Genomic DNA, 24,805 nt, shown 5'->3' on the forward strand with positions numbered 1-24,805 from the left:
AAGCAATATTCAGAGTATAATTTTACCATTTGTCCAAACTCAAGGAGATTTTGATTTGAATGCAGTTTTCACTCAGATTTGTACTAATTTTTCATGCATATATATATATATATATATATATATATATATATATATATATATATATATATATATATATATATATATATATATATATATATATATATATATATATATATATATATATATATATATATATATATATATATATATATATATATATATATATATATATATATATATATATATATATATATATATATATATATATATATATATATATATATATATATATATATATATATATATATATATATATATATATATATATATATACACATATGCGTGGGCGCCCATATGGGGGGGGGGGGGCCCCGCCCCCCCCCCCCCCTGGCTGAATGATGCTGCCTTATTTTTATATTTTTTTTTCTGAGATTTCTATTATATAGTATTAAAAGTGCCAATTAGACAAAGTTTGCCCCCCCCCTGGAATTCAGCTTATGGGCGCCCATACAAGACACACATAATATATATATATATATATATATATATATATATATATATATATATATATATATATATATATATATATATATATATATATATATATATATATATATATATATATATATATATATATATATATATATATATAAATATATATATATATATATATATATATATATATATATATATATATATATATATATATATATATATATATATATATATATATATATATATATATATATATATATATATATATATATTTCAGCCTTAGTATAATATATTTCTTTTAACCAGATAGCTTCAGTGTTTTCCTGCGCAATAAATAAACATGAGATCTTTTCCGAGGAAGTAGTTGGTGGAATTATTTTCCTTTCCAAAGCCTTCTAATTAGGAATACCTGAGACATATTCAGGTTAAACTACGTTTAAATAACCCTCTTACACCACATGTTAAATCCTTCGTAATATATTAGAAGATATTTAAATAGAAGGAAGGGGTATGGTGTCTGAGAAATTCTGTTTCCGCTTGTTTCACCACCTAAGATCCGGATTTCCTTTGTGAATAACGGGGTCTTTTCCAGGACACCCTTATCTTCCAGTTTCTTATACCACCAGCAGAGAATCTCCAGAAAGTTTAGTTGCTTTCCAGGCATCGAAGTGGTTGTTAGAAATGCCTAAGGCTTTTCTAATAACTAGAAAACAATATAAATTGACAGAGACAGTGACGGATATGATTCAACAAGGTACGCCAAAAAGCTAATAGACAGTTTTAAAAATTCAAAATTGACTTTTTCAAGATTGGTAATTAAAAAACAGATAGTGACAAATTCATTCTAAAACTTTAAGATAAAAAGTTGAAAAAAATGCTTGGCAGATCTTCGACAAAAAGATGATTTCACAAAAAAAATTTACATCTAAGGTTTCACTGGAATATTTTATTATATAGTTAATTTTACTGCCTTTGCTAGTTTTTTCTTTTTTTTAAGACAAATGAGCTGGTAGAACATTATGACTGAAATTCAGGCTTTCTAGACGAGTAGAAAAAACTAGGGTGGATATTTGGAACCGTTCTGCACTTATTGCAAACGGATCTGTGTTGCAGTTGATAAGGAATTGACAAGCTAAGTAAAGGATAGGCTAAGGCTAAGCACAAGAAATAGTTTGCTGTTTCGATTGCAAGTGATGAAAACTAATTTGTAGACAACCAAATCTTTGGTGAGTCCGAATTCCAATTGAATATTATAAATTCTGGAGGTTCAAGTCAGAATCACCCGTTTAAGTCATTTCGGAAGCCAATCATCGAAGATGATTTAAAATAAATCATACAAGAGCATACACATGCTGTTAATTTGCCGATCTTGTTAATATATGAGACCTATTTTGACCATCCAATCGCAAAATCTATGAATATAAACAAGCAATAGAAAAGACGGCTGTCAATTAAAAAAAAAAAACAAAGGCATAAGCTTTTCATGTTTTACTTTTAATCCTTTCGTGTAAAATGACCAAGGTCTGTTTTCTATTCCTCATTTTTAAATGTAAATTAATGTTGCTAAAAAGTTAGCTGCAGTGTCTGTTCCTCATAAATGGAGGCAAGAACGATTCGAGTAAAGGAAATCAAACGGTTCGTAGTATCAAACTGTGAGTAAGGAGTAATTTGGTTCAGTAGTAACCGAAACACTAAAATACGGAATCTTGATAAAAAGGGGGCTGCCCCTTTCTTATCCCTTGCTTTTTACGCTGAAGTTCAGGTTCTTGTTCTAAGTCTTTAAGAACGATTCTTGAAACACAAGGGCCGTTGAATTTGAATGATTATATTTCTATAGATTTCATCCTAAAAATTACCAAAATAAGTCAAACAATTGCTAAAGAAAATTAAATTATCAAATTTATTAGAAATTTATGAATGCTTGGTAAGAGCGCTTGACAGTAGCACACATTTTCTAGCTCTTAGAAACTCAAAATCGTTTTCTGTCTTTTTTTGTCAGGGAAATTTGAAGAGCGCTGTTAAGTGCTGGTAGCAGGCTGTCTACGCTTCCTATTAATTACTAGTATATATTTTTGTGTTTTCATGAACTTTTCAAAACAATATTAACTGAAAAAAAACTATTTTCCTAATAAAAAAAGAGTATAATTTCACCTTTTCAAAGGATGGATTATTCCATTGTTTTTTATTTTTATAAAAATGTAATTCTTACAAATATTTTTTTTATTATTGTTTAGCACCACTTTTTATCAGAAAATGAGAAAACTAGGTTTCTCATAAAATTTAAACTATAAGTAGTACAATTAACCTCTTGTAGGAGCTTCACTCCTAGTTACAAGACGTTTTGGAACGTTGAGTACTTTATACCTCTTCTAGTATTTCACTAATCGTTGATTGTTAATTTTAACCTCTTTTCAGTCTCTAAGTGATTTACTGTTAGCGCTTTTTAGTAAGTGTCAAAGTATCAGTGATAAGTAGTTGACATCGCTAATATAAAGTTATTTAATTTTGGTCGATTGGTTCAAAAAATACTTAAAAATCAAGTCCACAAAAACTTCGAAAACTTACCACTCTTGATATCTCCAGACTGGTTCCAAACAAAGATTCTAGCTGAAAATTTCAAAATACAAAGAAATGTTCTAGTGCTTTTCAAACAGTTCGTGGTAACGAACTGCAAGTAAGGAGCGACCCTGCTCAATAGTAACCGAAACTCTAAAAAACGGAATTTTGATACAAATAGATACTTCAAAAGAATCATATTTTTATGCTGATTTCAAATTTTTACGTTTCATCAAGTTTAATCTTACATATCAAAAGTTATATGCCTGAGAAAATTTACCGTATTTTAGAAAAGGGTAAAACACCCTTTAAAAATCATAGAATCTTAATGAAAATCAAAACATCAGATTCAGCATATAAAAGAACCCTACTTTAGAGGTTTCAAGATCCTATCTGCAAAAATGTGGAATTTTGTATTTTTTTACCAGAAAAAAGATCACAGATGCGTGTTTATTTGTTGTTTTTTTTTTTTTTTTTTTTTTTTATTCCCAGGGGTGATAGTATCGATTCAGTAGTTATAAAATATCGCTAGAGGACTTGTTCTAACGGAAATTAGAAGTTCTAGTGCCCTTTTTAAGTGACTGAAAAAATTGGAAGGCAACTAGGCCACCTCCTCCGCTAACTTTTCCCAAAGTCACCCGATCAAAACTTTGACATATCCATTTTGTTCAGCATAGTCGAAAATTTTCATAACTATGTCTTTGAGGATGACTTAATCCCTCACAGTCCCCGGGGGAAGGGCTACGTGTTATGAACTTTGCCCATTGTTTATATATAGTATTGGTAATTACGAAGTTACAGAAGTTTTCAGGGAGATTTTTACTGGTGGGGGGGGAGGGTTGGGAAGGCGGTTACGCTGGAAGATCTTTCCGTGGAGGAATTTTTCATGGGGGAAGAGAATTTTCTATGAAGGGGGCATCAGATTCCCCAGCATTGTTTAAAAAAGATCAGAAATTAAATAAAAAAACAAGTTTTTTCAACTGAAAGTAAGGAGTAACAATAAAACTTAAAACGAACAGAAACTATTGCGTATATGAGGGGGTTCGTACCCTTGCCAGTACCTCACTCTTTACGCTAAAGTTTTTTTAGCACTTTCAAAAGAGCTATTTATTCTAATTAAACGGCTTCTGTGATTCAGGGGTCATTCTTAAAGAATTGGAACAAAATTTGAATTTTAGAGCACATATCGAGGTATTGACGAGGGGGTGAACCCCTCATATACGCAATAATTTCTGTCCGTTTTAAGTTTTAATGTTACTCCTTACTTTCTTATGCTTTCTATTACTTTCTATTGCTTTTTATTTAATCATAGGCAGCGCAATAGCGCTGCCTAACCAAAGAACGATGTTGGCATAATGTATTTTTTTTTTTTTTGGTTCTTGGTCTTAGACCAGGGCACTTCGAATTTAAGGAGTTGTCGTAGAAATTTCGAAAAGGGCTCATTCGATTGAAAATTGGAGTGGCTGTAGCGCTGTAAGTTATGCCCTGGGGGTATATGAGGTCCTTATAGAAAGCATTGTCATAGAAACTTCAAAAAGGGCTCATTAAATTGGAAATTGAAAGGGCTAGTGCCCTTTTTAATAGTCAAAAGTGATTGGAGGGCAACTAACCCCCCTCTCACGCCCACCATTTCCCCAAACAAATCCAAACAAAATTTTGAGATAAGCATTCTCTTCAACGTAGCTGAAAAGTCCGGAAATTATGTCTTTGAGGATGAAACTCCCCCACAGTCCTTAGGGCAAGGATTGTAAGTTATGCCCTGGGGGCATATATGGTTTTTATAGAAAGCGTTTTCATAGAAACTTCAAAAAAGGCTCATTCGCTTGGAAATTGAAAGGGTTATTGAAGGGCCCCCACAGCCGTCAGGGTAAGGGTTGTAAGTTATGCCCTGGGGGCATATAAGGTTTTTAGTGAAAGCTTTATTGTAGAAGCTTTTAAAAGGGCTTATTCAATTGGAAATTCAAAGGGCTAGTGCCCTTATTAATAGTCGAAAGTGATTTAAGGGCAACTAACCCCGCTCTCACGCCCACCTTTTCCCTAAACACATCCAATCAACATTTTTAGATAGTCATTTTGTTCAACGTATTTAAAAGTTTTAGAAATTAGGTCTTGAGGATAACAACCCCCCTCAGAGCCCAAGGCGCAAGGGTTTTAAGTTATGCCCTGGGGACATAAAAGGTTTTTATAGACAGTGATGTTGTAGAAACTTAAAAAAGGGCTCATTCGATTGGAAATTAGAAGGGCTCTTGTCCTTTTTAATAGTCGAAAGTGATTGGAAGATAAATAGCACCCCTTTCACACCCACCATTTCCCTAAACACATCCAATCAAAATTTTGAGATAACCATTTTGTTTGACGTAGTTATAAGTCTGGAAATTATATTTTTGAGGATGACACTCCCCCCAAAGCCCTCAGAGAAAGGGTTGTAAGTTATGCTCTTGGGGCATAAAAGGTTTTTTTTTTTTACTATAAACAGCATTGTCGTAAAAACTTTAAAAAGGAATCATTCGATTGGAAATTGAAACGGCTAGTGCCCTTTTTAATATTCGAAAATGATTGGACTTGTTAATAGTCGAAAGTAAATTATGCCCTGGGGCATATAAGGTTCTTATAGGAAGTGTTGTTATAGAAACTTCCAAAGGGCTCATTCAATTGGTAATTGAAAGGGCTAGTGCCCTTTTTAATAGTTGGAAGTGATTGGAGGGCAACTAACCCTCCTCTCACGCCCACCATTTCCCCAAAGGCATCCAATCAAAATTTTGAGATAGCAATTTTCTTTAACGTAGTTAAAATTTTTGGAAATTAGGTCTTTGAGCATGTTGACCCCCCCCCCCCCCAACCCTCAGGGAAAGGGTTGTAAGTTATGCGTTGGGGGTATATAATGTATTTATTGAAAGTGCTGCCGTAGAAACTTCAAAAGGGATCATTCGATTGGTAATTAAAAGGGCTAGTGCCTTTTTAACAGTTGAAACTGATTGGAGAACAACTAACGCCCCACTCACGCCCACGATTTCCCGAAACACATCCAATCAAAATTTTGAGATAACCATTTTGTTTAACGTAGTTGAAAGTTCTGGAAATTGGGTCGTTGAGGATGACAACCCCCTCACAGCCCTCAGGGCAAGGGTTGTAATTTATGCCCTGGGGGCATATAAGGTGTTTATAGAAATAAATTGCTAAGGCGTTTATAGAAAGGGTTGTCGTAGAAAATCAAAAAGGGTTCATTAGATTGGAAATATAAAGGCCAAGTGCCCTTTTTAATAGTCGAAAGTTATTGGAAGGCTTGACATTTTTATAGTAAACATCGATGTGGGTACAATATATTATTATTTTTTTTTTTTTTTTTTTATTTAGAACAGAACACTTCGTATCGAAGGGGTTGTCTTAGGAACTTCGAAAAGGGCTCATTCGATTGAAAATAGAAAGGTCTAGGAAAGGGCTAATAGTCAAAAGTGATTGGAGGGCAAATAGTTTCCCTCCCACGCCCACCCTCCCATTTGCCCATTATGTTTAAAAACTAAATGTTGCCTTAAGATTAAATCAAAATGCACTCTGTTAATGCTAATTCCCAATAAGGCATCTCAGCAGTATCCCAAGAACAACTGAGGATATTATGTTCAAACTTTCGGGGCTACATTTGCTCTTAAAATTTAACAAAATCAAAATAGCGTAAGTGTATCCAAGCTATCAAAGAAAGTAATCAGATTTTTTAGCGAATGGTGTCAAGTTTTATATTTCAGGTCAACGAGAGGAGGCATGAAACTAAATTAAACACTACTATTTATGTCAAAATTTTTAGAAGGGTTTATGTTGTTAAAAATTGCTGAAATTTTTTTTCCAGTATACAAATAGCAGACCAAACTATAAAGTCTTAAAAAAAACAAAAGATTTAAAGAATTATTTTCTTTTTCCCTGAAAGTACTATGTCAATATAAAACGAACAGAAATTAATTAAAAGAAACTTTTTCCACAAAATAAGTTTTTGAAAGAAAAGTAAAGAACCCCAATCAAAAATGAGTAATAATTAAATAAAAAAATCTACCAAGCGTGAAAGTACCACAAATCAGCATCGATAAATAAATGAAACCCAAAGTGAACAGAAATTATAATAAATAACCTAGTCAAACTCAAAACGAGCAGAAATTAACATGAGTAGGGCTCAAAACCCCTATGCCATCCCAAGGCCAGAACATAATTTGCACTTACTGAAAAAAATTCAAAGGAATGTGCATTGTCAGTTTTATATACATATACTGATATTTAGCAATCAAAATGTTAATATTATTTGATGTATTAAAGTTATAAAAGTAAAAACATTTATATTTTTTCAGTAAAGTTTTCATTTTGCAAAGGAACTAGTCACAGAGCCTGTCTGACGACGGATATAAAAAAGAACAAAAGTATACGCATTTGTGAGGATCTTAACCAACTTAATTTGATTTTATAACTGATATAATGATTGCCTCAGTCACTCGTTGTACGATTTCGCATGACTCTTTACAGATCAGTGATTGGCAGGGATGTACCTACATCGCCAATTATACAGGTAGGAATAATACTGAAAAAAAAACCTTTAATAACAGGTTAATAATTCTTGTGAGGAATATGGTGATTTTTTCTGATTAGAGTATAACGGGCGGGAACTATACTGAAGTTACTTTTTGTTAATTCGTATTATTATGTTGTTTTCAAGTGAAAATACAATATTATTTTATTCCAAGTTTTTTTTAATAGAGTATTACCAGATTTGGTTTTTAATCTTTTTTGTATACTTTTCTAGCTAGCAGAAGTCACGAGGAAAGAGACAAAGAATTTATTGACTTATACACCAGCATCCCAATGCCAGATAGTCCTGCGAGCCTCGACCTTGCTGCAATCGATTCTCAAAACCTCAATGGACTTTCAAACTCTGACAGTCTACTAAAATTTGAGTCATTTCATCACTTACAACAGCTAGCAGAAATTACCACCACGGTCTCCCCGCCCCCTTCAGTTCTTTCATGGCCGTTCCTAAGCTGGCCTGATTCAGAAAATGAAGAGCCTTTGAACCTCTCAATACATCACAGAAGTGCACCAACCCCTTCTCCATCACCTCCACCAGAATCACTTAAAGATAATCGTCTTGTGCTGGATTTGTCGAGAAAAAGTGAAATATATCCATGTCTTGAATGTGGCAAAAGGTATAGCACAATGTCTAATTTAGCCAGACATAGGCAAACACACCGTTCAGTCGGGGATAATAAGGTAATTTGTTATACTGTTTCGTCAGCTATTGCAGCCCGAAAGTTTGTTGCTCTAATCCCTAATGTACTTTAGTAAATTTGATATAGGCTAACCCATACTACTTACTATATTTATTTCAATTCCCCCCCCTCCCCCCTCGATGTCTAAACCATGTTGGTGGTAGCTGTTTGGTCAACTTCTATAATTTAGTATAACCCCCTGCATCTTACTATTTTTGTTACAATGACCTACCCCATCTCTCATAATTTACACTTTACTGACAAATTACAATCTAAATATTTTCAGTTTTTGTCTTTAATAAAAAAAATAATAGTAAATTTAAGAAATAAATATCAGTATATGTCAATTAAACTGACAATCCCCGGTTATTTTTTTTCTTCAGTAAAGTGCAAATTATGTTCTGGTATTGAGAAGGCATGGGGATTATCAGCCCTACTCATGTTAATTTATGCTCGTTTTGAGTTTAACTATTTATTGTAATTTCTCCTCGATTTGAGTTTCATTTATTTATTGATGGTGATTTGTGGTAGTTTTACGATTGGAAGATTATTTGACTTTATATCTGCTCATTTTTGGCTTAATGGAGCTCTTTACTTTTCTTTTAAAAAGTTTTTTGTGGGATTTTTTTTTTTAAATTGATTGCAATAAACGTTTCCTTATGCAAGTACTTAAGACGCGCCTAAAAAGTTGACATAACAATCTAGAATTTCCAACTTTTTCTGATAACTTAAGAGGATATGCAACCAACACATTTATGTATTGTATATATTAGAGGATATACATAGCGGTCAGGAGGCTAGTTTTCCGCTGGGCCAACATATTATTCTTATGCGATTGTTCTTTATCAGTGAATATATTTGTTGTTAGATTTGTTTTTCTTTTTTTTCTTTTTTATGTTACTCCACTATTTACATGTACTGTACAGTGGGTTAAAGATAAATTATTCTTATTATTATTCTGAAAAAAAATATAAACTTCTAAATGTCTTGAGAGCTAAATAAGATCCAGAATTAAAGAAATTAGACAAATCGATATTGTGGACTACAACTATCAATTTGTAAAAAAAAAAAAAAAAAAAAAAAAAAAAAAAAAAAAAAATGTTGCACAACGCACTCTGAGTTATCAAAGTCGACGCGATGTGAATTGCCAGGCTTGCTCATCTGTATAAACTACTTTGAAAATCATTGTCCAGAATGAGTTTTTTCTAAAGAAAGAAAAGCAAAGAGCCACATTAAAACCTAAGACGAGTAGGAATCAATTCATAAAGTATTTCAAACTTAAAACAAGCAGAAATTACTATCAATGAATAAAGAAACCCGAAGCGAACAGAAAATAGAGTGAATAGTCACTTCAAACATAAAGATAACGTATACTGCTCTGGATGAATAAATGAATGCTATACGAACAGAAACAAAAGTGACTAATCTAGTCAAATTCGCAATGAACAGAAACTACCGCAAAGATGAGTAGGGTTACCGAACTTTAAACCTTTTAAAAATTGGAGCGTCATGAGTGCTTTACTCGAAACGATTTGTATTTCGAGTAGTGAAGTTTTTATTTGCCATAACATGATTATTTTTTTAATTAAAATAAATTTTTGAATTTGCTTTCACGATGTTAGTATTGTTGTTAATCGAAATAATAGTTACCATTTCTGGATCAGCTCGCTAAACAGTTTGTTCTCGCTAAACAGTTCTTTTTTTAAAACACATTTTCAAACTGTAGTTTACACTAGGTCATGGTTAGAATTTTACTAGGTTGCAGCTATCACTCTAACCGTAATCCATGAAAGTTTCGAGTCATAGGATACCATGATCAAATATACTGCCTCTTTTCCAGTATAAAACTAATCTGTAAACAATTGGTAATTTGTATTTTTTTTACCCTTGCCCCAGGGCCTGTGGAGGCATTTCAAACCCACAGAGGCATATTTATCGGAACCCTTGACTATTCTGACCGAAAGCGACTCTTTTGACTGTTAAAATGCCGTTAGAACTTAGGATTTACGATCAAATGAGCCCTCTTTCAAGTTTATACGACCACCCCTTTCATATAAAGGGGTGGGCGGGGGGGGGGGATTATTGAAGGGGTTAGTTCTTTCCTTGGCATCTCTATAGCACTGCCTCTAATTTTGTGTCGACTATCTATATTCATAGCAATCTCGGCTTTTTTCACTGAAAGCCACTAAAAACGAAGGAAAATACAGCATGTGGTTTCTTCTTAAATTTTTCTCTTTTTTTTAGTAGGACTAATCATTAATGCATATACAGCGTTGTAGTCCTGTCACTGTGTAAACAGACTTGAACTGAATTCTGCAGTTTTAACTTTAGTTCAAAAATTTACTTCAAATAAAAAACCAAACAACAATGGCTTAACTAAAATCCAAAAAGATTCTCTCCAAGGAAAATTTTGAGAGCAATTTAAGTTTAAACTTTATAGGTTACATGGCTGTTGTTACCGGATGATATGTTTCAATAAAAGCCAAATCGAAATGATTTCGAAGACTTCGGCAATCAATACGGCACCAAATATAGTGTATCTATGAGACTAGTGTATATTTAAGACTTCGGCAACCAAATATAGTGTATCTAGCATAACAATTGTTTCTTTACAAAGGAAGTGCTTCGACTTTGGGGAGCAGAGCCTGTTGCGTACGCGGGGTGTAAAATTTATGGCCATATCCCCCCTTGAAATGAGAAAAGTTTTGCGTAATTTCTTACAGCTTCTTGAATTTTTCCATTTAGTTATACTATTCTTAATATTTATGTTTTTAAATCATTACCCCTCCCCTAAAACGTCAGGCGCCGTATAAAAAAATTACTGAGTTCATGCCTGAGCTGAGTGTTTCTTCTTTTGTGTTAGTCATGCACCTATCTGTTAGGCGTTCGCTGTCTTATTATAAAGCTATTCACCAAACGTGTCAATTACCTGATTTGTTAGAAATACAAACTTTAGCTTTGACATGAATTCAATGACATACTACTACTACTGCTAACAATTCACTGCAGCACCGAACCGCCAGAGGCCAAGATAGCTACTCACGCTCCTCCTCCATCCCAATTTATGTAAAGCTTACCTCTTTATACTCTCCCGTGAAGTTCCCATTTCCTTTAAGTCTTTCATTACGACATCCTCCCACCCCAACCAGGGATAATTTGCTTTTCGTTTGGCCCTAGACGGTTGGCCAACAAGGAGGAGCGTCCCAAGGCTCATTTCATTGCAGGGGGGGGGGAGATCTTTGTAAATTTTATTGAATCGCTACCTGATTTATGCCAAATTTTCAGCAGAAATCAATAATTTTGCTAAATTTCTGCAGATTTTGCAAAATTTCTGCCGAAATTTTTGCCATCGACGAAAATTTTACCGAATACCAAAAAGTTAGTCCTCCCCTCCCTCGGGATGCCTCTCCCAACAAGGGCAATCTTTGACTATCTGTCATCCTTCACCCACAGAACGTGCTCTAGCCATTTCAACGTTTCTCTCAATATAGCCCTAGAAAGGAGGATTGAACCACACTTTCCGTCAGCCTACTGTTTGAGAAACGGTCAGACGATCGGGCACTTAAATAATCCGTAGTCAAATTCTCTAAAAACCATTTAGCAAATCTTTCTCCGTTTTTTCGGAGCGCCAATTCTTCAGAACCATGCTTGACCACTGTCATCAGTGTAGCTTCCGATATTCTAGTCCTAGTTTGTAGACTTATCTTCCTATTCTTCCAAACGTTTTTCAACCATGAAGAACCCCGGGCCTTGGCTATTCTACTTTTAACATATTTACTGCACCCAAACAAAGAAAGATTTGCTACGAGGGGTTGAACGTTTATTTGATGTCTGAAAAAATGCGCCGTCGTAGCTCAGTGGCAGAGTGCCTGTCTAATTGACAAGAGGTGATGGCTTTGAATCCCACCGATGATGGAAAGTTTCTACAAGCAGTTTCAATTACTAATACTATACATTTTTTAACCCTTACCTATTTAGCCATCCAGAGACAAATTACAATAAAAAAAGATGATATTTATTTCCGTCAACAGACGAAAGGCAGTCCTAATTTAAAAAAAAAGCCTAGTCTGGGAATATCCAATTGACATTTAAGAGGTTTCTCGGAGAAACAACAATGTTCCCACATCTATTCCTTGATAAGTGTCTTTTTCCCATGGGTTTGAAATGGTATTTGCGCTACTGAATGATTATATTTAATGAAATCAATGCACGTGGAAAATTTATTGTTTTAGTAAATTGGCGTTTAAATCAAGTTAAAGTTTAAACAGGGAATTGTTTTCAACTAGTAAAAATTCGGAGGAAAGGGACCTCTCAATCAAGCTCAAGTTTGTCTTTTGTTTAGAAAAACAAACAATGATCAAACGATGAAAAAAAAATCGATATTAAATTATAAGTAACTATAATTTTCTCAAACGCTTTAGAATATATTCTAACACTGCCATATCATCCGCTTTCTCCAAAATAAGAGACACTTTTCAGAAAGCCGTTCATATTGAGTCATCTTGTCGCTTTCCCCTCTAAACTACAGGTGAAAAAAAATGTAGATGTATAGGAACATAAGAATGTACCACATAAGAAAGCACCAGAGAAATTAAATATCGGAATCAGAGTATTTGTTTGTAACCAAAATACTTATTGAAACGTGTGAATTTTCCTCAACTTTCATTTTGACGGCGCACGAACTCATTTCGACGGCAAAAGTGTTCATCAAGGGTTGATAGAACTGTGTCCTTTTTTCATTCCATTTACTGTGTAAAAAGTTTTCCCTTTCTGATTTTATGGACAGGCAAGCGTCACCTTTTGGCGAATAAAAAAAAGGAATAAAAAATCGGGGATTGAATTGGAAGCTGCCAATTTTTTTAACGCAACGGATTAACCTTAAAGTTGAAAAGGGCCGATATTTTCCTATATCGTAATGACTATACAAATACTAGATACATGTCTTGCCACTTGGCTAAAAAAAAATAGTCATCTCAGTTTTAAAATCGACAGAAATAGGCTATGCAAATAAAACACTGGTTGTATATTTTATTGCTATTACTAATAACAGTACAGTACGAATTAAATTAAACTTTACACTTCTGTCCTTCATCCTTAGCAGAAAGTTGTACAAAGCTTTAGGGAATACAATCCTCTATTTGTTTTTGGGGGCGACTTAATTTAATAAAAAATCCAAGTAAAGTTCAGTTTTTGCAAGGCCGCACCCTGGATTTTTTTTTAGGTAGTTTTACCCCCAAAATATTCGGGGGTGGGGGTGACGGGGGTTATACAAAAATAAACCTCAAAAAACGCATACAAAATTTGTTTATATCCATTTTGTTGCGTTTTTACGAGTCAGACAAACATATTGGGGGGGGGGGGGTTGAAACTGGGTAACCCCCCCCCCTCCTGGATACGACCCTGGTGTCTTGACAGTTTAATGGAAACTTTTATTCCCACCAACACAAATTTATGAATTTATGAGCCGTCCTCTGTTAGAAAACTGAGGGCATAGACAATTTTAACAAGACCATCGACATTGAAGAAGTTCAAAAAGAAAATTTAGCAGCATCTAACGGTGAAATATATTCAAGGGACATAAATTCTCCTTTGGTCCAAAAATTAAAAATTTGCAATGGGAAATTTAAATTTCCGCAACAGTAACCGTCTTTTGCTAAAGTATCATTACAAAATGGTTTAAAATATTAGTATTGAACATGTTAGCAAATTAACAAAAATATCACTGGGTGATGCTTTTTTTATCAGCAAAAAAAATAAATTAATAAGATCAGTGGCTTCAATTCAAAACAAATAGAGACGAGGGGTTATGAAATGCATTCTTCAAAATCTAAGGGGGAAGCAATTTTTTCAAGTTTCAATGAATATACATTATTAAAAAAAAATATTTTTCAATGGAAATTTCCAAAAAGATTATTTTTAGCTTAGAGGAGGCTAAAAACTGGGTACATGCCTCTCTGTCTTCTCCCCAATTGACACCACTGACTAAGCTAGGTTACATGCATGTTTGCTACAGTACATCTGTGCTAATCGCATGTTAATTCATTTCAGTCTTATGGAAATCCAATGTATTTTTATTTCTAGTCTCGACAGTGCCCACACTGTGACAAAGTCTACGTCTCTTCACCAGCCTTTGCGATGCACATTCGGACTCACAGTCAAGGATGCAAGTGTCCCTATTGTGAAAAAACTTTTTCAAGGCCATGGCTTTTACAGGGTCATATTAGAACGCATACTGGTAAAATACTTTTCGGTTTTGACACTTGAATATCACAACTAAAGTTTATAAGATTAAGTTTTAAATATTTAATTGAAACTTATCAGTTCTTTTTATTTTTTGGTTTCAACCTTTCGCTGTTGCAATGTTAAACATCGTAACTTCTGCTTGCTTTAAGTACTAATTAATCCTAACTACTATTGATTTTTTTATGGAGTATTAAATATGCAGGAGCTTCGTTATTTGTTGTTGTTGTTATTTGGTATTATAGTATTTAGATAGGATAGTTTTTGTTTGTTTAAAGCCTTTATCTATCTTAGTTTTTATTAAATACCTTTTGGTGAGCATGACGAGAAATTCACTTCTAAATTTAAATCAGGTTTTAGGAGGAAATAAAGAAAGTAATGATTATGCAAGATTTTACAAAAGTTTGGGTTACATCTAACGTTTGGATCACTTGGGGACTTGAAATTGAGCAACAGAAGAATAAAATTATTCAAGAAAAATAACCATGAAGACGCGGAATTCTTTTTAATGCGCTATTAGATTTTTACAAAATTAAATAAAAAAAAAGTTTTTAAATTGAAAGTAAGGAGCGACATTAAAACGTAAACGAACAGAAATTATTCCGTATATGAAAGGGGCTTTCCCCTCCTCAACGCCTTGCTCTTTATGCTAAAGTTTTTTTTGTTTTAAAAAACAAAGTTGTGAGACAGAGTCAAACTTTAGCGTAAAGAGCAAGGCGTTGAGGAGGTGACAGTCCCTTTCATATACGGAATAATTTCTGCTCGTTTTAAGTTTTAATGTCGCTCCTTACTTTCAGTTTAAAAAACTTGTTTTTTTTATTTAATTTCTGATCGTTTTTTAGATAATGCAGCTTTTATTTTGGTTCACCGTCATTGAATAAGTAAACAAAATTTTGTTCCAATTCTTTAAAAATGACCCATTAATCACAAAGGCCGTTAATTGGAATAAATAGCTCTTATGAAAGTACTAAAAAATCTTTGGCTTAAAGAGCGAGGCTTTGACTAAAAGGTGAACTCAATCATATAGCTAATATTTTTTTGTTCGTTGTAAGTTTTGATGTCGCTCCTTACTTTCAGTTGAAAAACTTGTTTTTTTATATTTAATTTCTGATTTTTTTTAAAATAATGATGGGAAATCCGGCGCCCTCTTCATAGCAATGTCCCTTCCCTATGAAAACTTCCTTCATAAAAAGATCCTCCCATATAACCCCCGACCCGCCCCCACCCCCCACTACCAGAAAAAATTCTCCCTGAAAACGTCTGTATACTTCCCAATAACCAATACTATATGTTAACATTGGGTAAAGTTCATAACTTTCAGCCCTCCCCCTGGGGGCTTCGAGGGATTAAGTCATCCTAAAAGACATAGTTATAATATTTTCGACCATGCTGAACAAAATGACTATCTCAAAATTTTGATCAGGTGACTCTGGGAAAAAAACAAGCGTGGGAGGGGGCCTGGTTGCCTTCCATTTTTCGGTCACTTAAAAAGGGCACTAGAACTTTTAATATCCGTTCCAATGAGCCCTCCCACGATACTCTAGGACCACTGGGTCGATACTATCACCCCTGGGAAAAAGAAAAAAAAACAAAAAAAAATAAACACGCATCCGTGATCTTTCTTCTGGTAAAAAATGCAAAATTCCACATTTTTGTAGGTAAGAGCTTGAAACCTCTACAGTAGGGTTTTCTGATACGCTGAATATGATGGTGTGGTTTTCATTAAGGTTCTCCAGTTTTTAGGGGGTCTTTCCCCCTTTTTTCGAAAATCAGCCAAATATTCTCAGGCGCGTAGCTTTTGATGGGTAGGACTAAACGCGATTAAATTTATACATTTGAAATCAGCATTAAAATCTAATTCTTTTGATGTATCTATTTGTATCAAAATACCGTTTTCTAGAGTTTCGGTTACCATTGAGCCGGGTCGCTCCTTACTTACAGTTCGTTACCACGAACTGTTTGATTACACTTCCATCGTCAGTTATCATTTTGACTTACAGCAGAGCTTATCAGACGACAGGTATGAAAAAATTGTAGCTATGTTCTTTAGTGAGGTCTGAAAACTTTCCTCTCTTCCAAGCTCAGAATTCAAAAGTCATCCTGTTACTCCCTCCCCATCAATGATAAACTTGCCTAAACTCTTAACTTTGGAAATGCTCATTTACTAAGCTCAATTATCCATCTCCACTTCTTCTCTTTAATATAATTCTTAATCTTTCTGCTCGTGGAAAATTCTAATACTCCAATGCTCATTTTTACTCCAAACACGTATCACTTACTCAAAAAGGAGTGTGTTCTCTATATTTATTCTTTGCCGACAGAAAAAAAAAGCATTACAGCGAGCATGAAAAGTGAACCCAATATTGGTAGACTTTCAACGATAGAAAAAATTGAAATACCCAAAAATAGGGAGAAATCTTACGAAATTTTATCAGACAAATTCTGGCACTAATTTAATAATGGTGCAGAACAATGCCGATCTAGGATCAGACTTTATGAATAGGCAGAAACATTAAGATATCAGATGTCCTATTTTGCCAATACTTTAGGTTTAAACTTATTAATCTCTTCCACTTTAATCAAGAAAAATCCGCCATGTTATGCAACAAGTTTATGTTTATCTGAGTTTGAACTTTTCTAATTTAACAGTTCTTACTTTCTCTGTTGTTTTTCTTTTATGTTCATATAATATTATTTCAGTATAGAATATCTGGTATGTCAATAGAACATTCAAGTAAATGGGTGACAAGCGTATGACTCTGCAGCAAAAAAAAAATCAGTAAGAACGGTCCAGATACCATGGACTTGTTCCCTACCAACAACAAATGCGTTTTATAATATTGTAGGACAGTACATTGAGCTTAATAAGGAAAATTGCTTTAAAAAATAAATTTAAATCCAGATACAGTGCGAAAATAGTATTCCAGCTTGAAAATTAGTCGCTGGGCCTGTAAAAATATTAATGCTGGCCTTTTCCTTTAAGTAGGAAAAACACTAACTGACTGTTTTTACGTCAAATTTTTTATTCATGCAAAATTTTTCTGTTTTCTCTTGCATTTTAAAACACTGATACTGGTACTAAAAACTCGGTACCAAACCGGTTGGGGCCAATACAGCTACGCACACTGCTCCTACAACCCTACTCGGATCAAAGTTTCACTCTTTACCCCCTCCAAAGAAGATCCAATTTCCTTCAAACTCTTCCTTATGACCTTTTTTCGCCACGTTTGGGAAAGACCTTCTTTTTGGTTGGCCAAAGATGGACGGTCAATAAGAACAATCTTTGGCAATCTTCATTCTTTACCACGAAATATAGCCTAGGCATCTCAACCTTTTTTTCGATATAGCCTTGGAAAGTGGGATAGATCCACATTTCCCACACAGCTTGTTTTTGTACATGCCGTCAGTCAAACTGTTAAGCAAAACTATCCATAGACAATTATTCTGAAAAACTGATATTGTTTAACTTCAAACATTTATTTTTTTGGTGTGACTGCTGCTTTTCTATAACTTATTTTAGAAAGAGAGAGACAATTTTACCAGTGTGTTTTAGCCTGACATTGAATTGTACAGATTACTGGAATAACAAAATATTTAAACATATACTATACGACAAAACGAATATGTCCCTTTCAGCGTCAAAGGATCATATCGTTGCCATTGTAATTTTCTTACCTCTGTTTGTAATTTTGTTAATTATAGTCAAATTTTTGCGCCTTTTTGGCTTTTAAAGTTCCTTTTTTAATGGGAAAAAAGGGAAGTTACAATTCTAAAAAGCCTAATAGCAACAGAATATCAAGTTTTACTGTCTTTTAATATGGTTGATATTCTTTTCAAACATAAATAATTAAAATAGTTTTTTTTTCAGGTGAAAAGCCCTTTATATGTACTATTTGCTCAAAAGCTTTTGCAGACAAATCAAATTTACGCGCTCATGTCCAAACCCATTCAAACTCAAAACCTCATACATGCCATAGATGTGGAAAAGCCTTTGCACTCAAGTCATACCTCTACAAACATGAAGAGTCTAGCTGCATGAATGCGAAATCAGACAAAAAGAAATTTCTGGATCGTTGACAAGCTTTGTATTGTAAACTTCCGTTTTTTTTTTTTTTTTTTTTTTTTTTTTTTTTTTTTTTTTGGTTATTTTTTCAGTGTAAGCTAGATCTTTGTCAGTACGACTCAATAGCGATATACCAAACGAAAGTGAACGACAATGATCAGTGTTTTAGTTTGAATTCAGGATTCGTTATATTTTGTTTTTTGTTGCTGTGAAACTCACTGTTCAAATCAGTCCTACAACATATTAATAATCCCCCCAAGAACTAGAACTTCTCCATGGGGTAGAAAACACTTAAGTACCACAACTTAAAAAAGATTAGAGAGAAAAAAATGTTCCTTTTTGCAGTCCAGGCGTGGAATTTAGTCGTAAATAAACAAATGAATCCAGGAATTTACTATATTTAAAATTCATAGTTGGAATATAGAATGTATCGAATCTTCTTCTTAAAGTGAACCAAAGCATTATAATTTTTTCTTCACCAACCACAATGTTCCAAAGTTTAATCCACAATAAAATAAAAAGGCTGATCTGGTTGTAACGGCTCGATGGGTGTGAAGAATATTCCTTAGAAGAGTATTAAAGTTGGCTAATGATTTTTGTTAAAGTTTGTTTAAATTTGCTATCTCAATAACTAAAAAAAAAGCTTGTCCTGAACCTTCGATTGAATAATAGAGATGTCATCCAGTAATGTTAACACATCATCATAAATAGTTTAAAATCAGTGGTCACATAGTAATCAAGTTAAATTCTATACTTTTTTAGGATCTTTGGTATCATTGAATCGTATTAATCAGTGTGCATTCTTATAAATGTTCACTCGGTAAGTAATGAAAATATTATAGTTATTTTGGAATGACATAAGAATATCAATAAGGAGTGAAAATGGTTTAAGAATGCTTCAGTTAGTGCCGTAAGGTTCATTCAAACGAATAGGTTTTTGCCTCCGAAAACCCTTAAGGTAGAGAGAAGGAGTAGTTCAAGCAGACAAATTTTGCCTTTTAAGTATATTTATATGTTATGTATTCCTGAAATATGTAATATTAAAAAAATAATTTTTTTTTTGTATTTTATAATAAATATTAACTGTCCATTTATACATCCGTGGTGCTCAAAATTTTTTCCCGTTTTTTGAGTATACACAGATGAACGAATACAAAGTTGAAATCAGATTTCTAAAGTGTTGAAGTTTTAGAGGATCTTAACTAGAATAAAACTGTTGATCATATGGTAAAGATGAGGGTTTTTTTTCGTGGGATGAAATTTTCTATCCGACGTTAGCGATGGATCGAATGAATTTAAAAATTTTTCTTCTTTTAAGGAAAACCTTAAAAATGTTCTTTAGCACCTCAAAAATCCCTCAAACCATTTATAATGTAGATGATTTATTGGATATTGGATTGTGTTTGAAACTCGTACGATTTGCCATGATTGTTTTCATTTATAATGAAACAAAAACGCATACAAAATTTGTTTATATCCATTTTTGTTGCGCTTTTACGAGTCAGAAAAACATTTAGGAAAGAGGGGGGGGGTTCAAACCGGGTACCTCCCCCCCTGGATACAACCCTGGTGTCTTGACAGTTTAAGGGAAACTTTTATTCCCACGATTTGCCATGATTGTTTTCATTTATAATGAAAGTACTTTATGAAAATTCAGATTATTGCTAAAACAAATCCAGCGTGCCAAATCTATTCAGGTTATTTTCTAGTTATATTTCTCAACTTTAATACCAAATCCTTCTTAAACTGTTTTGATACCCTAGAAGTTGCGAAAAAAAAAATTGTGGCAATTTTTCTTTCTATTAATGCCATACAGTCTCAATTTTGAAGGGCCCTTTGATGTGTATGTGTTTAGAATCAGAGGAAATAAAATGAAGGAAAAATAACGAAAAAGTGTCAAGTTACACATAGTTTATTTTAAACTTATGAGATATTCATTGATTGAAATACAAGGATTAGGAGTCATTTGGTGAAAAATGTCAAAAATTAAGTAAATATATACATATGTAAACGTAAGTAAGGTAAACTCCGTGAGACATAAGATCATATTTATTTTAAGTTGGTGACTCTTTAACTAAATAAACCTTCGTTATCCATGACCCTTTATTTGTTTTTATTCTTTTAATATTAATTTTTTTAACTATATGGTTGTCTGTCTTACTTTAAGTTCTAGTCACTAGATGACATGCAGCTCAAACCAAAGATTTTGTAGTCTAGACTATTTTCTAATTTGAAGTGTATTTTTGTTGTGCTGATTTTGAATTCTGAAATTTTTTTGTTTGCTTTTAGTAGTTTGTTGGTACAGTAGAGTTATGCGACTCTAGTTGACATTGTTCTAGTTAAACAAAACCAGACTCTCTTAATCCTCTTAATTTTTCTCCATCATTGATGTTTATATAACATAAACTATAAATTGTGTGACTCAAAGAGACCTAGAAATAAAAACTGATCAGTAGAAAATAGACGGAAAAATTTAAAAACCTCTGAAGTTTGAAACAAAAGATCGTATACGAAACTTCCTGGTCATTCCATTGCTTGTTACTAGATGAGGTTAATTATTCAGTCTGCTCGGACATAATCATAATTTTTTTTTTCAAATATTCCTATTTTGTATCAGCTTAAAAGGAACTGGCAGGGCTCTTAAGAAAATTCATCAAAAATACGAATAAAACTTGAGTGGTACACTTTTCATTTTTAGCAACCGATTTGATCAAATCTATACTAAAATACACACTTAACAATATGCTTTGCTCTAAAGCATAGATAAAAATAAATAGATCCCAGAAACTCTTCCAACTAGAGAATTAGTAAATTATTATCTACACCAGTAATTTATCTTTTTTCTCAATTTTTCCCCTTTTTCAATCTTTTTAAAGAAATGAATCCGTTCATATTGGGTTGAGTCCTTCAAGACTGGGGGTTTTGCTCTTAGAGTTAAATGATTATTTTCAGTAAAACATGGAGCTACCTCTGACTAAACTACTATTGGTAAATGAACTTTAAAATAAGTGGGTAAATCTTATTCTATCTGTAGGAAAAATTTGCTGAAATTCTTTATTGCTAAAAGTGTATACTGGATTTATTTGAGTTTTTGTCTCTTTATGTACCTACGATATACTCATTTATGTCTCCTGTTTGCTATATATTTAATAGTGACAATCGTCCTTTTTGAGCAGCTATTTACTTAGTAAGTATTTTTTTTTTTTGTAGACAGGGTGAGAATGTCTAGTCTTGTGTTTAATCTTTATAAAAAAAAAAGTGAGCCAAATTATAAATTGCAAGGATAGCCACGTACGTTTTAGAAGAAACACTTTTTTTCTCCCCATTAAATTTTTTTTATTCCTTGAATTTACATTTCATCTTCTTCCTTTTAAGGTTTGGGTAAATTTTGCCACAGAGAAACGATTTATAATTTGGCTCATTAACTGTGCCTTTCTGCAACCGAATGTGAGACATTTTGTACATTTTACACGTTTTCTATTTCTCTTAATAAAATGATTTGATTCTAATATTTTGTGTTATTTATAAGGATGTTTTGTGCAATACTGTTCTGAAAAAAAGAGACATAAATATCGTATACCTGGTAACAGGATAGACCAGGGTGCCACTGCACTAAAACAAAGTTCAATTATCTAGCACTGCAACACGAGTTCCAGATGATAAAAGGCTATATCTCAAAAATAGGTTTGTTTGTAAGCCCTCCACAGATTACCCTTTGAAAATTTTTACGTCGTCAGAATGGTCTTCTTTCTTTCCTCGAAGTCTGTAGATTTGTAGCTCTTTTCCTTCCAGAAGAAGGTGAGTGTGCCTATAGTGAAGGGTTTTGGAAATTTCTCCTACAGACCCTCTTTGAGTTTTAACTATTTCTACAGGCCTGCAGTCACTAGCTTCATGTTTGGCATGTGAATCCCTTCATTCTTTTCAACGGATTTGCAGTGGACTACTCAAGGCATATATTCTAGATATATTGTTCCCAATATATTCCAACTTTTTCAGGCCAACAAATAAAGGCTAAGTATGAGAAGAATGTATAAAAATGGCTAAAGAGCCTGTCAGACGGAAGGCATAAACAAATAAAGTAGCCAACTGCACATACATTTTGCTTCTCCTTTCCCCCTAACACAAAAAAACATGTCCTTTTGCTCTCTGCTCTTCTTATAAAACAAGAACTTCCTAAAAATTTAACGATCCTCCAGCCGTGGGACAAAATGGTACTCCAACTAAATTAAAATTCGTCACCTCTTCTTCAAGTACTCGCAAGGGTATCGCTTAGAGAAGGGGCAAATGCTCTCCTAAATTTTGAAAACAGGGTCTTGTATTTTCTCCAAAAAAGAGAAACCAAAAATGTTAGACTTAAAAAGCACTTTTTCCCATGTACTCATTAAAAAAAATCCAAAAAAATCCTCCTCCCCCAATACATTTTTTCTTATAGGCCCCATTGGGTCCCCGGCTTACAGTGTTTCACAATTGTTCTCAGAGCTGAAAATTAGTGATTGATTGGTAGTTGACAACTGGGAAAATTTAACTGACATGGCTGCAATATTATTGCATTATGGGAGTAACACTTTGGTTTACAAAACGGTACTCCTACTAAATAAAATTCGTCCCTCTTCTTCAAATATCCGCAGGGGTATCGCTTAGGGAAGGGGCAAATGCTCTCCTAAATTTTGAAAACAAGCTTTTTTATTTTCTAAAAAAACAGAAACTAAAATTGCTAGATCTAAAAAGCCCTTTTTTCATGTACTCACTAAAAAAAATCCAAAAAATTCACCTCCCCTAAATAATTTTTTTCAAATTGGCCCAATTGGGTCCCCGGTTTACAACGTTACACGGTTTTTCTCAGAGCTGAAGATTCGTGATTGATTGGGGTTAACTAAGAAAATCTAACTGGCCTGGTTGCAATATTATTGTTTTTTGCGAGTTACACTTTGGTTTTGTCCTTTTTGTTTGTTTTTTAGTGTTTTTTTTTCTATGCTGCTGATTCCAGTATATTAGAGAAAAGTGATAGAAGGTCTAACATTTTCAATATTTATGAAAAGTATAGACATTGGTTAAGAAATTTTGGAAAGTTATTAAAAATATTTACCTTGGGGCTAAATTTTGATTTTCATTAATCTATAGGCCAGATCCTTCAGCTTGTGAACTCAATTTAAATCTAAATATATGTGTCATAGGAGAATATCTGAAGTTCCTCCACAAAGCTTTCGTTTCTTTGATTATGGAGTTCAAGTAGGCAGTCACCGGTTTCAAATTAAAGATAGACTAAAAACTATAAGGACTAAAGCGTACAAGGACCCCATGGTCTTATTGCCTAAATATCTCCATGAAATGATAAAAATAAAAATTTAGAGATGTATTTTTTCACAGTTTCGTAACCGATTATTGTATTTACTGTTTAATTACCATATTTGTTTGTAATTTTGGCTGAGTTTTAATTGGCTGAGCCAGAATAATGACATCACATATCTCCTAAAACTGTAGCGAAAATGTTAGTTAAAGGAGCTAAGCAGCTTTCTTAGGAAAATTCGAAAAGTTCTGTAAAAAGCCCTCTTTATTTATCTTTGGCATTCTTGGGATAAGGCTAGAAGAATACTTTATCTTCCATTTTTTGTCTTATCGGAGCTGTTTTTAATGCATGATCCTTTTGTGTTTTGCGTCAGTAGAGCTGCAGTCCCTGGCTTGCAACACTTATACAAAAAATCTATGTTACGTCTCTGAGATATGTCGGAACCATCATTGCTTAAAAAATCTTTAAATTTGTCCTTCGTGTCCTTTACTGTCACTCGTTTTTCCGGCTTATTTCGTCATTCCAAAAATAAAAGATCACATATTTGTTCAAACCTCTGAGAAAACTCATCAATTTAAGGATTTAAATGGAAAAATATGTAAAAATTACAGTGTGTGGCTTAAAAAAGGTTGTGAAATCACGCCCCTTTGTTGTAGTATTTAGTGTTTTGACTAAATTTGTAAATCTTTGAGTTAGCATTCATTTCTGTAGAAATTAAACTCGGCCTACCCTGGTTTTCTGTAGACAAATACTTAAGTCTGTTTTACCAATGGTTAAATAACTGGTGAAAGAGGATATTTCTGCACTTGAAATGAAAGTTTATGGTATGATATGAAAACCTTTAGCATTCCAATGCTCATAATATCACTTATTTTATTTCATAATCTTAAGAGTAGACAG

At 33.4% G+C, this 24,805-nt stretch overlaps 1 protein-coding gene across 2 annotated transcripts in view; it reads left to right on the top strand.

Moving 5' to 3' along the window:
- The window catches only part of LOC148947775 (uncharacterized), an 87,402-nt gene extending 65,281 nt beyond the window's left edge, over window positions 1-22,121 (top strand). The window contains exons 1-4 of one of the 2 annotated variants that reach the window (XM_089096232.1): window positions 1,198-1,270; window positions 7,853-8,316; window positions 14,397-14,550; window positions 18,424-22,121. In XM_089096232.1, coding sequence (XP_088952358.1) covers window positions 1,198-1,270; window positions 7,853-8,316; window positions 14,397-14,550; window positions 18,424-18,632 — 900 coding nt within the window. In that variant the 3' untranslated portion in view covers window positions 18,633-22,121. Of the gene's footprint in view, window positions 1-1,197; window positions 1,271-7,852; window positions 8,317-14,396; window positions 14,551-18,423 lie in introns of those variants that run through there. The other variant, XM_089096233.1, reaches the window with a different exon arrangement.
- Window positions 22,122-24,805: the final 2,684 nt, after the last annotated feature.

This window comes from Artemia sp. Qi Xiang Cuo, chromosome 10, assembly GCF_049724085.1.
Source record: "Artemia sp. Qi Xiang Cuo chromosome 10, ASM4972408v1, whole genome shotgun sequence".
Lineage (NCBI taxonomy): Eukaryota > Metazoa > Arthropoda > Branchiopoda > Anostraca > Artemiidae > Artemia > Artemia sp. Qi Xiang Cuo.